Genomic DNA, 12,454 nt, shown 5'->3' on the forward strand with positions numbered 1-12,454 from the left:
TAAATGCTGTTTTCCTCAGTTTCCTCAAATGTGAAACTAGAATCATAACAGCACCTACCTATCTTGCAAGGTTGTTGTGAGTATCAAATAAGATAATGTTTGTAAAAAAGCAATTTGCACACTGCCTGGCACACAGTAAGGGCTATACAAATGCTTTATCTCCTTCTTTCCTAGACTTCATTATTCTCAGAAACTCCTCATTCTGCAAGATGAAATCAACTCAGAAATTCAAACCTCGTCAGCACTCTCTACCCCTGGACCCCCTACCTCCCTCTGGTCAGAGAGGATGGGACACAGAAATCTAGGACCTCCTCCCTGATCCTTTTCCATTTAAGGATGACATCCACTGAATTCTCTTCATCATTTCCCACTGGTTACTTTCCTAGACTCCATTTTCATTCTGCAAAATAAAATCAACATTTCCCATCCCTAACTGTGTGACTTCATCATGCCTTCATGGGAAGTAATCTCCTCCCCCCTGCAACTCTCCCTCCCTAACCTTTCAACTGTTTCGTGTATGATGTCTCCTTTATTAGACTGTGAGCTCCTTGAGGTCAGGGATTGTTACATACTTTCCTTTATATCCCTAGAATTTACTTAGCACAGTGTCTTGGCACATAGTCAGTACTTAATAAATGTTGTTTTGACTATTTATGCCCACTGGTAGCAGCTGGCCAAAAGATGTTATCAGCGGTGATGAGCAAGATGGTCCCTTTATCAACAATGATTTTTCTCCTCGATGATAGGTGTGGGACCTGGACAGGAAGAAGTAGCCTGGGGGTGGGGGGGAGGGCATCTTACTGGTACTTACTACTTTTTCTAAAATTATATCCAATAATTATGGGGAGAGGAAACATCCTTGCTTTACTCTTGTATTTATTTAGGAAAGCTTCTAGTATGTGGCCATTGCTTGCTTTTGGTTTTATATACTTTTTGCTATATTAAGAAGGGCTCCTAACCTATAGGGCTTTTAGCATAAATAAGTGTTACTCTTTCTCAAAGACTTTTTCCACAACTACTCAGATAATAATATGGTTGTTAGCTTATAATTGCAGAGCAAGTTCTTATAAATCTGTTTCTTCTGCTTTTGTTGTGATTTCACCTTGTCTGGTTTTTTTGTTAATTTGATTTTCTGCTCCCTTATTTGTAATCAGATTGGCAAAGGTTTATTAATTTTGTTAGTCTATTCAAAGAATCAGCTTTTAGTTTTATTTATGATTTATATAGATTTTCTGGCTCCAGTGTATCTATTCTTCTTCTATTTTTTAATATCTTTAATATCTAATTTTGTGCTTGTTTGAGGTTTACTTACTGGCCTTGAATTTTTTAAATGCATACAAACTTAATTAATCCTCTTCTAATTTTTTAAATTAAATTTTTTTCAAACAGTAAAAATCCAACTTCTTGCCCTCTCAGTGACCCCCCTCAATCATCAAGAACAAAGGAAAAGCAAGACCCCCGTTACATACATATGTATGTGTATATGTATGTATGTATGGTCAAGGAAAACAAATTTCTGCACTGACCATCTCCAAAATGATATACAGACACATACAAACATGCTTATGTGTGTAAAGACACATATATGTCTCATTCTACATAGTTAGTCTTTCTGCTATTTGGAGGTAGGTAGCATGTTTCATTAGTATTCTCTGGAATCATGGTTGGTAATGATCTAATGAGAGTGAAGAGATGTCATCACTATACATACAAAGTTGTTCAAAGCACATCTTAACAATAGTTGTCACTATATAAATTATTCTCCAATTTCCATTCACTTCCCTTTTTATCAGTTTATACAATCTTCCCAGGTTTCTCCAAAGCCATTCTCTTCATCATTTCTTATGGCACAACAGTATTACCTCACATTTATTTATATTCATAACTTGTTTAGCTTTTCTCCAACGGATGGATCCCCTCTCAGATTTCCATCCTTTGCCACTTCTAGAAGAGTTCTTGTACATCTAAATGAGAGTCTGTTTTGCTCAAAACAACTCCCTCCCTTAATATACCCTTCTTCTAATGTCTCTTTCTCTTCTTCCTTTCCATGGCTTTTTTGTTTGCTTTATGTTTATTTGCTTATTCTTTTGCCTTACCTCCTGACTTAGGGGAGAGGGGAGAGGGAGAGGGGAGGAGGGAGAGAGACAGACAGACATTGACTTTTAGTTCTAGTTTCTTGAGTAGTGTGCCCAATTTTTCCTTCTGTTTATCTTTTTTTGTTAGATTTGTCTGAAGCTAAGGAAGAGACAATGAACTGTTCTTGCATTATTGTATTACTATGTCTTCTTCAAATTCAGTTAATATTCCTTTATGAATTTAGATATTAAGGCATTTGAATAACTTAAGTTTAATATTGACAGTGGTCTGTTTTTTATGGCCCCTTTCACCATAATGCAGTTTCCTTGTTTGTTTTTATGTTGGGAATTTTTGTTTTTGCTATATCTGATAGCACGATTGTAACTCCTGCAGTTTGGACTCATCTGATGTACAGTAAATTTTGTTTTTACTCTTCATTTTAACTCTATTTTTTGTGAGTTGTGTTTCTTGTAAGCAAAAGATTATAGGGTTGGTTTTTTTTTCCTATGATCTATCACTTTTTTCACTTTATAGGATCATTTAGTTCATTCACATTTAAAATTATAAAACTAAGACAATATTTTCCTCCAGTCATCTCTCTAATAGTTTTTCCTTGAAATTAGGTATTTCCTTTGTAGAGACAGTATACTTTGCCATTTCAGTTACTTGTGCACAATTTACTTTAATGAAGTACTATGCTTACTTGTTTCACTTACTAGTTTTTTTCTCATTTTGTGCATCTTTTTCCAAAAACAGATTTCTTTTCCTCAATCTATAGGAGAATAAGTGAGAAGTTAAAAAACATGATTAAAACAATGGGAAAGAAAGGAAGAAATCTTGTTTCAGTGGTGAGAGTGGGTCCCACTAAAGAATGCTCCCATGGGAGAGAAAGATACTTTTTATAAGGTAGATAGAGACCATATAATATGTATATTCTGCAGGAATTTGGTGCTTAGAGAAACCACTAATCCAACTCCAGAAGAATAGGGAGTTCTTGAATGTGGCTGGAAACCAGAGATACGGGATGCCATGGACCCAGAAAGGAGTTTTTAATGGGAAATGGGGAAGAAAGGGAGGTTGGGGAAGCAGAGAAGATGGGGACGGCTAAGAGTTGCTAAAAATTGTACAATCAAGGACAGGAAAATTTTCTACCATGATGCAATAATTCTGTCTTTTTCATCATTCAAAGAAACAGGAATTTCTAATAGTGAGGAACAACAGAAAAGGGGAGCTGAGGGCAATATCTTCAAGAAAATAATAAAGAAATTATTTAGAAGAGAGAACTTAAAATGGGTAACTTAGATGCTCTAATTCCATGAGGAATACAGAAACTGAAGAGAGAATGTATAAATGTAAGGGTCATGAATCAAAGAATAGACAGAAGAGTCTATCTAAAATAAAGAGAAAAAAATAAGAAGGGAAATAAAAGAATGAAGTAAAACATCCTTCTCAGGAAAAATGTACAGAAAGTGAAATTTTTTAAAACATACAAAACAAGGTGAAGAGAAGGAAAGGAAAGAACATTTTACTCTGTCTACTTAATGGAGAAAAAAGGAGGGAAAGAACTGGAAAACTAGAAAAAAAGGAATTAGTAAGTAAAACAAAACTCCAAAATCAGGGAATGAAGTGACAAAATAACTACAAGGAATATGAGGGTGAAACAAAGAGAGCCAATAGGACTACAGTTGCTTTCAAGTGGATTAAACTAAAATAACTTAAGAGACAAAGTGCTGTTTTTACAAAAGAAGAGTGAGAAAAAATCCTAATTTAGATATTTCATCCAATTACTGGACTTGAACCCAAAGCATTGTCACAGAGAGATTAAGTGAATTACTCAAGATCGCACAGGTAGCAAATGGTAGACATGGAATCTGAACCAATATGTTCCAACCTCTAAGCCCAGTATTTGTCACTCTACCACACTAACTTAAATACATAAGCCTAACCCTTCTAAAAGAACAATTGATTAAGCAAGGCTGAATATTGCTGATATTATATACATAAGAATGATACTTACTAAGTAATTGTCATCCTGGAAGGCATAGTGCAAAGTTGTAATCCACTTGTTATCTCCATTCACTAGTACATCCCTCTCTTCTCGAAAGCATGCTGTCTAAAAAGAAAAAAATAAAATTTTAGTAATTATCATATATTAAAAAATAGGTATTACTGCCACATTTGTTCTTTAAAAAAAGGATTATGGTTATGACCTATTACTTTTTAAAGCCCACTCAAATATAACATTTACTCCTTAGGGCTACAAAATCAGAATACTATTTTTTCTATTTGTAATACCTTAGACAACAGTGGAAGAAATAATATACTGCAAAAAATAAACCTATTCTGCACACTGTAATATCTTAGTGCAGTATAAGTAATCATTACTGTACCATCACCACCCAAAATTCAATCCATACCTTCCTTTTATGCTCCCATAAGTGCCTCAGAAAATCCATCCAATATTTCAGAGCCCTTCCTTTAGGACTTTTAAAATTCCATCCCAGGTTATTATTAAATTATCAGCTCCTTTCCTTAATATACATTTTCTTGATGATATTTTACAGATTACTTATTTCATGTAAGTCATCATTAATAATATGCAGCAGCTTACTTGCACCTACTGTATGTATCTCCATTGCTTTTTAGCCCACCTACTCAGATCTCAGAGAATGGCCTGAAGACAAAGAAAGAGTGAGCCCCAGGAAGATCTTTCCTTATTCCCTAGGGCCAAAGTTCCATTAAGTATCATGTGTCCCCCTCCCCAACTACATAATGACATTTTTGTTATCCACAGTCCTTATAAATCAGAGATTCCACACACATTAGAAGCATAGCCATTAACAATACCTGAATGAGAGTAGGGACTCAGTACCTACAATCCTTCAAGTAAGATACTGAACTACCAGCTCTTATAATATGCTCTGTAAGCTTCACGAGGCATGCCATCTGCCTTGCTGATCTACCCTCCAGACCTGCTGTTATACTCCAAGGCTCCCAGGACTTGTCATCCAACCTGCCAGAGAACCCTAAGTTTGCTGGCCCTGCAGCCAAACTCTGCCATATGTGTTGTCTCTCCTTAATTAGAACATAAACTTCTTGAGAGAAGACATTATTTTTTCTATTTGGGTCTAATGTTTAGTATGTTGTTGGCAGATAAGTAAGGACGTAAATGTTTTTTTTTCCTTCACTGACACTTTTCAAATGGATTTTTAAAATTTAAAAATGTTTAACATACAGAATAAAATATTTTATTAATCTTTGCAATTTCAACAAGTACTCAATAGCTTTTGAATTTCTTAAATCCTTTTCTCCTACTTTGTAGTAGAAGTTAAGCATTATAATTCACCAATAGTTATACATTAAGAAAAATAAAACTTTTTCCCTATTAAAATCACTTCCCTGGGATGCCCATCAATTGAGGAATAGCTAAACAAGTTGTGATATATGAAGTAATGGAATACTATTGTGCTATAAGAAATGGGGAACATACAGACTTCATAATAACCTGGAAAGACCTACATGATATGATGATGCTGAGTGAGGGGAGCAGAACCAGGAGAACATTGTACACAACCACAGACATATTGCTTCTGTGATGACTAACTTTGATAGACTTGGCTCTTCTCAACAATACAAGGTTCAAAAACAGCTCCTAAGGATTCATAATGGGAAGAGCTATCTACATCCAGAGAAAGAATTACCGAGTCTGAATGCAGATTGAGGCAAACTATTTGCTCTCTCTTTTTTTCTCTTCTTTTTTGGTTTTGTTTTTTCTTTCTCATGATTCATTCCATTTATCATAATTCTTCTTTACAACTTGACTATTGTGTAAATAAGTTTAATGCGAAGGTACATGTACAACATATATCAATCCATGCCATCTTGGGGGGAAGGGGGAGGGGAAGAAAATTTGGAACTCAAAAAATTGTGGAACTGAGTGTTGTAAACTAAAAATAAAATATCTAAAAAAAGTTTTTTAAATTACTTCCCTAAAAAATCCAATAGCCAAAAAATTACTTTCCATTTCTATATGGTTATTACTATTTGCCAGGAGTTACTGGTTTTGAAGGATGAGTACAACTTGAGAATATTACTAGACATATATGAACTGATGCAAAGTAAAGTAAACAGAACAATGAAAACAATGTACATAATCACTACAAAAATATGAATGGGAAAGAACATGAACAGCAAAAAACAATGGGACTGAACAGTTGTAACAACAATGCTACTTGCCGCTACTGTGGCTATGCAAAGCCAATAATACCAGCACACAGGAGGGCTGCTAGCACAAATTTCATCTGTTTTTCTAAGGGAAGCAATTTTAAGGGGATAGCAATCTCACTTTAATTAAACATACATATATCATTCACTTAGCTAAGGAGAAAAAGTCAGCACCCCAAACTTCAGGGCATATACAAACAGAAAATATAAACAGATCAACAGACAGGCTTTCGTCTGATCAAGACATCGCATACAGAGTTACCATAAAGAGAAACACCAACATCTGGGTTTTCAAAACAAGGGGGCCTCCATGACAGCTACCCAGAGTCTCATCTGGTCAAATCACACGACACTCTTCCAGTGAGTGAGAGCCCCAAAACAAAACACCAACCTTAGATCTTATATACCCTTCTCAGGGTCAGAAGGCATCACAACCATGCAACTCAAACCCATGTGAACTAGGCTTTCTTGTTTCTTAAGTAGGTCATCAAAGACTCTTAATTCAATCAAAGAAACAAAGGGAAGACTCGTCAAAGGCACTTGATTACCTTGGTGCTGAGAAGCACTCAAACAGAAAACAGCAAAAAAGTCCCACTTTGCTTGCCATTAAATTTGAAAGGCAAGACTCATCAAAGGTACTTGATTACCTCAGCATTCCAAAACAGAAAAGACTGAAAAAAAAAGCCCACTGTTCTTACCATTATGATAGTGTGTAATTATAACAAAGAAGAGATGAAAATATTACAATCTTGCTCTTAAATGGAGAGATACAGGACTACTGGTGTAGAACATTGCATATGCTACTGTTAGAGTCGGTTGAAATGTTGTTAGTTTTGCTAAACTACTTTTTAAAAAAATTTCATGGGATACATTTCAGAATGGGGTGGGGGTAGAGAGGAATATATTTGGATATGAGGTGATATAAATACAAAAGCTGTCCAAAAAAGTTCAAATAAAATGCATATCATACTGAAATTTTAGAAAAGGAAATGGACCGCAAAAATGAACAATGATGTCCAAACCCCTCCAAAAAGGGAGCGGTGACAAAACATGAGAATGATTGCTTTTGAAGATCAATGTAAAAATTATACCTTAAGGATGATCCAACTTGATAGAGTCATAATGGAACTCTACAAATGTCAGCTAAGAGAGAGGGAAAGGGCATGTTATAGTTCAATGAATAATGATGTTGTGATTGAAACCAACTATGTGACCTTGTAACAAATGAAGGCACCACCATCCTTTCGGTGCTTAATGTTTGTCATCTTGGCTTTATCCTTGACTACTCACTTTCTTTGCCCCTAAATATCAAATTACTTGCTCTACTTTGCCGTTTCTACCTTCACAACATCTCTACCATATGACCTGTTCTTCTCTCTCACACAGCTAGTACATTTGCTCAGGCCCTCACCACCCTTTGCCTAGATTATTTCAACAGCCTCTTAATTGGCCTCCCTGCCTTAAGTCTCACTGCCAAAGTGATTTTTCTTAACTTCAGATCTGACCATCTGAATCCCTGACTCAATCAACTCACCTGGCTTCCTATGGTCTCCTAGGTTAAAATACAAAATTGGGTTTACCTTTTAAAGCCCTGCACAACCTGGCCCCAATCTACCTTTGAAGCCTCACTAGACATTCCTTCCTCTCACTTAGTCTAAAATTCAGTCAAATTGACCTTCTCTCTACTCTTCATTCAAAATCTCCCAACTCAGCACTTTTTTATCATTTTTATTTAATATTTTAGTTTTCAACATTGATTTCCACAAGATTTTGAGTTATAAATTTTCTCCCCATTTCTACACTCACCCCATTCCAAGATGGCATATATTCTGATTGCCTCGTTCCCCAGTCAGCCCTCCTTTCTGTCACCCCATCTCCCCCCCACCCGGTCCCCTTTCCCCTTACTTTCTTGTAGGGCAGGATAGATTTCTATGCCCCATTCCCTATATATCTTCTTTCCCAGCTGTATGGAAAAAAAAAACCACTTTTTTAAGCATCTGCTTTTAAAACTTTGAGTTCCGAATTCTCTCCCCTCTTCCCTTCCTACACACCCTCCCTAGGAAGGCAAGTACATGTACCATTATGTAAAACACTTCCACAATGCTTATGTTGTGAAAGGCTAATTATATTTCTTTCCATCCTATCCTATCCCCCTTCATTCAATTTTCTCCCTTGACCCTGTCCCTTTTCAAAAGTGTTTGCTTTTGATTACCTCCTCCCCCTATCTGCCCTCCCTTCTATCATCCCCCCTTTTTATCCCCTTCCCCTTACTAAGATACCCAGTTGAGTGTGTATGTTATTCCATCCTCAAGTTGAATCTGATCAGAGTAAGATTCACTCATTCTCCCTCACCTGTCCCCTCTTCCCTTCCAACAAAACAGCTTTTTCTTGCCACTTCTATGTGAGATAACTTACCCCATTCTATTTCTCCCTTTCTCCTTCTCTCAATATATTCCTCTCTCACCCATTAAATTTATTTCATTTTTTTTAGATATCATCCCTTCATATCCAACTCATCCTGTGCCCTCTGTCTATATTCCCTTCAACTCCCCTAATACTGAGAAAGATCTTATGAATTACACACATCATCTTTCCATGTAGGAATGTAAATGTAAAGTAGTTCAACTTTAGTAAGTCCCTTATGAATTCTCTTTCTTGTTTACCTTTTCATGCTAATCTTGATTCTCATATTTGAAAGTCAAATTTTCTATTCAGCTCTGATCTTTTCACAGAGAAAGCTTGAAAGTCCTCTATTTTACTGAAAATCCATATTTTTGCCTTGGAGCATTATACTCAGTTTTGCTGGGTAGGTGATTCTTGGTGTTAATCTTAACTCCTTTGACCTCCAGAATATCATATTCCAAGCCCTTCGATCCCTTAATGTAGAAGCTGCTAGAGCTTGTGTCATTCTGATTGTGTTTCCACAATATTCAAATCGTTTTTTTTCTGGCTGCTTACGGTATTTTCTCCTTCACCAAGGAACTCTGGAATTTGGTGACAATATTCCTAGGAGTTTTCCTTTTGGGGTCTTTTTCAGGAGGTGATTGGTGGAGTCTTTCAATTTCTATTTTACCCTCTGGTTCTAGAATATCAGGGCAGTTTTCCTTGATAATTTCTTGAAAGATGATGTGTAGGTTCTTTTTTTGATCATGGCTTTCAGGTAGTCCAATAATTTTTAAATGATCTCTCCAGGATCTATTCTCCAGGTCAGTGGTTTTTCCAATGAGATATTTCACATTGTCTTCCATTTTTTCATTCCTTTGGTTCTGTTGTAAATTATCTTGATTTCTCTTAAAGTCACCAGCTTTCACTCGCTCCAATCTAATTTTTTAGGTGTTATTTTCTTCAGTGGTTTTTTGGACCTCCTTTTCCATTTGCCTAATTCTGCCTTTCAAGTCATTCTTCTCCTCACTGGCTTTTTGGAGCTCTTTTGCCCTTTTGGTTAGTTTATTCTTTAAGGTGTTATTTTCTTCAGTATTTTTTTGGGTCTCCTTTAGCAAGTTGTTGACTTGTTTTTTCATGGTTTTCTTGCATCATTCTCATTTCTCTTCCCAGTTTTTCCTCTACTTCTCTTACTTGCTTTTCCAAATCCTTTTTGAGCTCTTCCATAGCCTGAGACCAGTTCAAATTTTTCTTGGAGGCTTTCGATATAGGGTCTTTGACTTTGTTGACTTCTTCTGGCTGTATGTTTTGATGTTCTTTGTCACCAAAAAAGGAATCTAGAGTTTGACTTTGAGTCTGCATTTGAGTGTGAGTTCATTTTCGCTGCCTGTTCATGTTCCCAACCAACCATCAGACCCTTGAGATTTTGTCAGGGTATGACTGCTTGTAGAGTAGAGAGTACTTTGTCCCAAGCTTTAGTGTCCAACCACTGCTGTGTTCAGAGCTACTTCTACTCCACTGTCACCCCAGGCTCTGTCACAGCAGCGCTCCTCCTCCCCCAAGAACTGCCAACCAGGACCTCAATTCAGATCCAAGCAGGGCATGGCAAGAGAAACTGCCTCGTGTCGACAAAGTGCTCCTTGCACTCCCACTCTGATCCGCTGCTAGATTCCTCCCACCATGTGGGCCAGGGACTGGGGAAGTAGCTGAAGCTGGAGCTGTGGAAGCAGCCTCAGGAGCTTCCTGCTGCTGCCACTGCCACAGCTGCACCACCTCCGCCATCCCCAGGGCTGGCAGCCGGACCTCTCCGAACTTGATCCTGCAGTTTCCCTCTAACCTGCTCTTTGGCATTTGTGGGTTGAGAAGTCTGGTAACTACCAGAGCTCAATGATTCATGGCCCCAAGGCCTGTTCTGGCTGGCAGACTCCGAGTCTGGTCTGTCCTGGCATGGCCCATGCTGGGCTGTGCTCCGCTCCCAGCACCATGTGATAGACCCTTCCTGGTGACCATCCAGGCTCTCCTGGGCTGGAGACCTGTTTCCCTCTGCTATTTCGTGCATCCCACAGCTCTAGGATTTGTTCAGAGCCACTTTTTACAGGTGTTTGGAGGAGAGCTTAAGCAAGTCTCTGCTTTCCAGCCACCATCTTGGCTCTGCCCCCTCAGCACTTTTTCAAAAGCTGTCCTATATGACTGCAATACAACCCCTCATTACCTCTGCCTTGCAGAGTCCCTTCTCATCTTTTAAGACAAAAATAAGCCACCGTATTCTAAATGAAGTCCTTCCTGATCCTCCCAAACACTTACGCTTTCCCTCCCAAATTATCCTTTAACTATTTTATATGTATGTGGATTCACTTTATATTTGTGGGGTACTTTTATATATAGTCTGTGTTCTCTCTGATTAAAGTGTAACCACGTTGAGAATATAGATTGTTTCATTCTTTGTACTAGTACCTGCACAGTGCCTGACGAATAGTAGATAATAAATACTGGTTGATTGTTTCTCTGGGGTTCTGTTTCCTCACCCTTAAAATGAGAGAGGTGGGTTAGGATTATGTTTGCCAATCCTCCAATTCATGGAACCATGGGTTGACAAAAATTGCTTACAGTTTTTTACTAATTTGCACAATATTTCATACAAAATTTCCTTGTTTCTAAAAAATTATAAATTAAACAGATTCTTGTGTCTCTTTCCATCTGCACACTGTTTCTTCTACTCCATTCTCCTTTGATACCAATTCTTCACACTGACAAATGGAGGTTTCAAAGGACAAAGAGAGCACCAGGAAGAATTTAGATAACTGACTGGTCTATGGTATAATGTCATTTGGGGAAAACTAAATTTTTTGATTTCTAAGATTTCTTTCAGCTTTAACACTGTAAAATTTTTTGAACAAAATGTTGTGAATCAATATAGGTAATATACAGTCCAAAAATAGTGAAAATGAAATTAATCTTATAGAGTAGTAGATGCCTGTAACAATGAAATGTAGGGTATATCTAAATAAATCTGCTTTATGAACTATAATACATCATCAATCTGTTATCTCAGGGAAATGAAGTTTAATGAATGAATGAATTTTCCAGGTATCTATTAGAAGAGTTTATCGCCCCTATTCCCTTTAAATGCCCACTTTTAGGATATTTTTAAAGGAAATGTTGTTATTTTTTCTGTATTCTGTTGCTTTCTTTATTTCTTCAAAAGACTGAGCTTACCTTAGCATTTCTTTACAATAACAGCCAGAGTTTGTGCTGGTAAAGGTTTAATAACTAGCTCCCCACAAACCTTTTCTCCATCACTTTCAGAGCAGATAAACAACAAAATAATAAATCAAGCCCTGATTTGACTTCTAAGGTGTAAAAGCTCACAGACAATTTAACAATCAGCTCTCCAGTTGAAGTTGATTCAAGCATACTCTGTTAAAAGTTCACTTCACAATATAATAAGTGTTTGGGGCAGAATCAAGGCAGCACAGTGAGAGGAAGCATTTTCACCTCACTCACCCAATACATCTACTCCACAACAATCCCAATAAAAAACCAAACCAAATTCTGATCAGGAAAGCCAAGAAGATGTCACAGTGAGTCATTTTTCTATTTTAGGGCAGCTTGAGGAGACAGAGAAGTTTGAGGGTACAGGAATTGGTGTCATCTGGTGGCTCTGTTGCCCATTACCCAGTTCTAAGTCACATATCCAGGGGTAAAAGAGCACTCTCAAGTGTAGGCCCAATCTAACTATGTATTGAGCAAGAAAAAAGTTAAACATAGCTAT

General features: G+C 37.2%; 1 protein-coding gene across 8 annotated transcripts in view; it reads right to left on the reverse strand.

Annotated features, from left to right (window-relative positions):
• The window catches only part of CDC42BPA (CDC42 binding protein kinase alpha), a 426,736-nt gene that overhangs the window by 257,403 nt on the left and 156,879 nt on the right, over positions 1-12,454 (reverse strand). For all 8 annotated transcript variants that reach the window (XM_036754912.1, XM_036754907.1, XM_036754911.1 and 5 more), the window contains exon 4: positions 4,094-4,189. In XM_036754912.1, the coding sequence (XP_036610807.1) occupies positions 4,094-4,189 (96 nt within the window). The remainder of the gene's footprint in view (positions 1-4,093; positions 4,190-12,454) is intronic.

Source organism: Trichosurus vulpecula, chromosome 4 (assembly GCF_011100635.1).
Source record: "Trichosurus vulpecula isolate mTriVul1 chromosome 4, mTriVul1.pri, whole genome shotgun sequence".
NCBI classification, from domain to species: Eukaryota; Metazoa; Chordata; class Mammalia; order Diprotodontia; family Phalangeridae; genus Trichosurus; species Trichosurus vulpecula.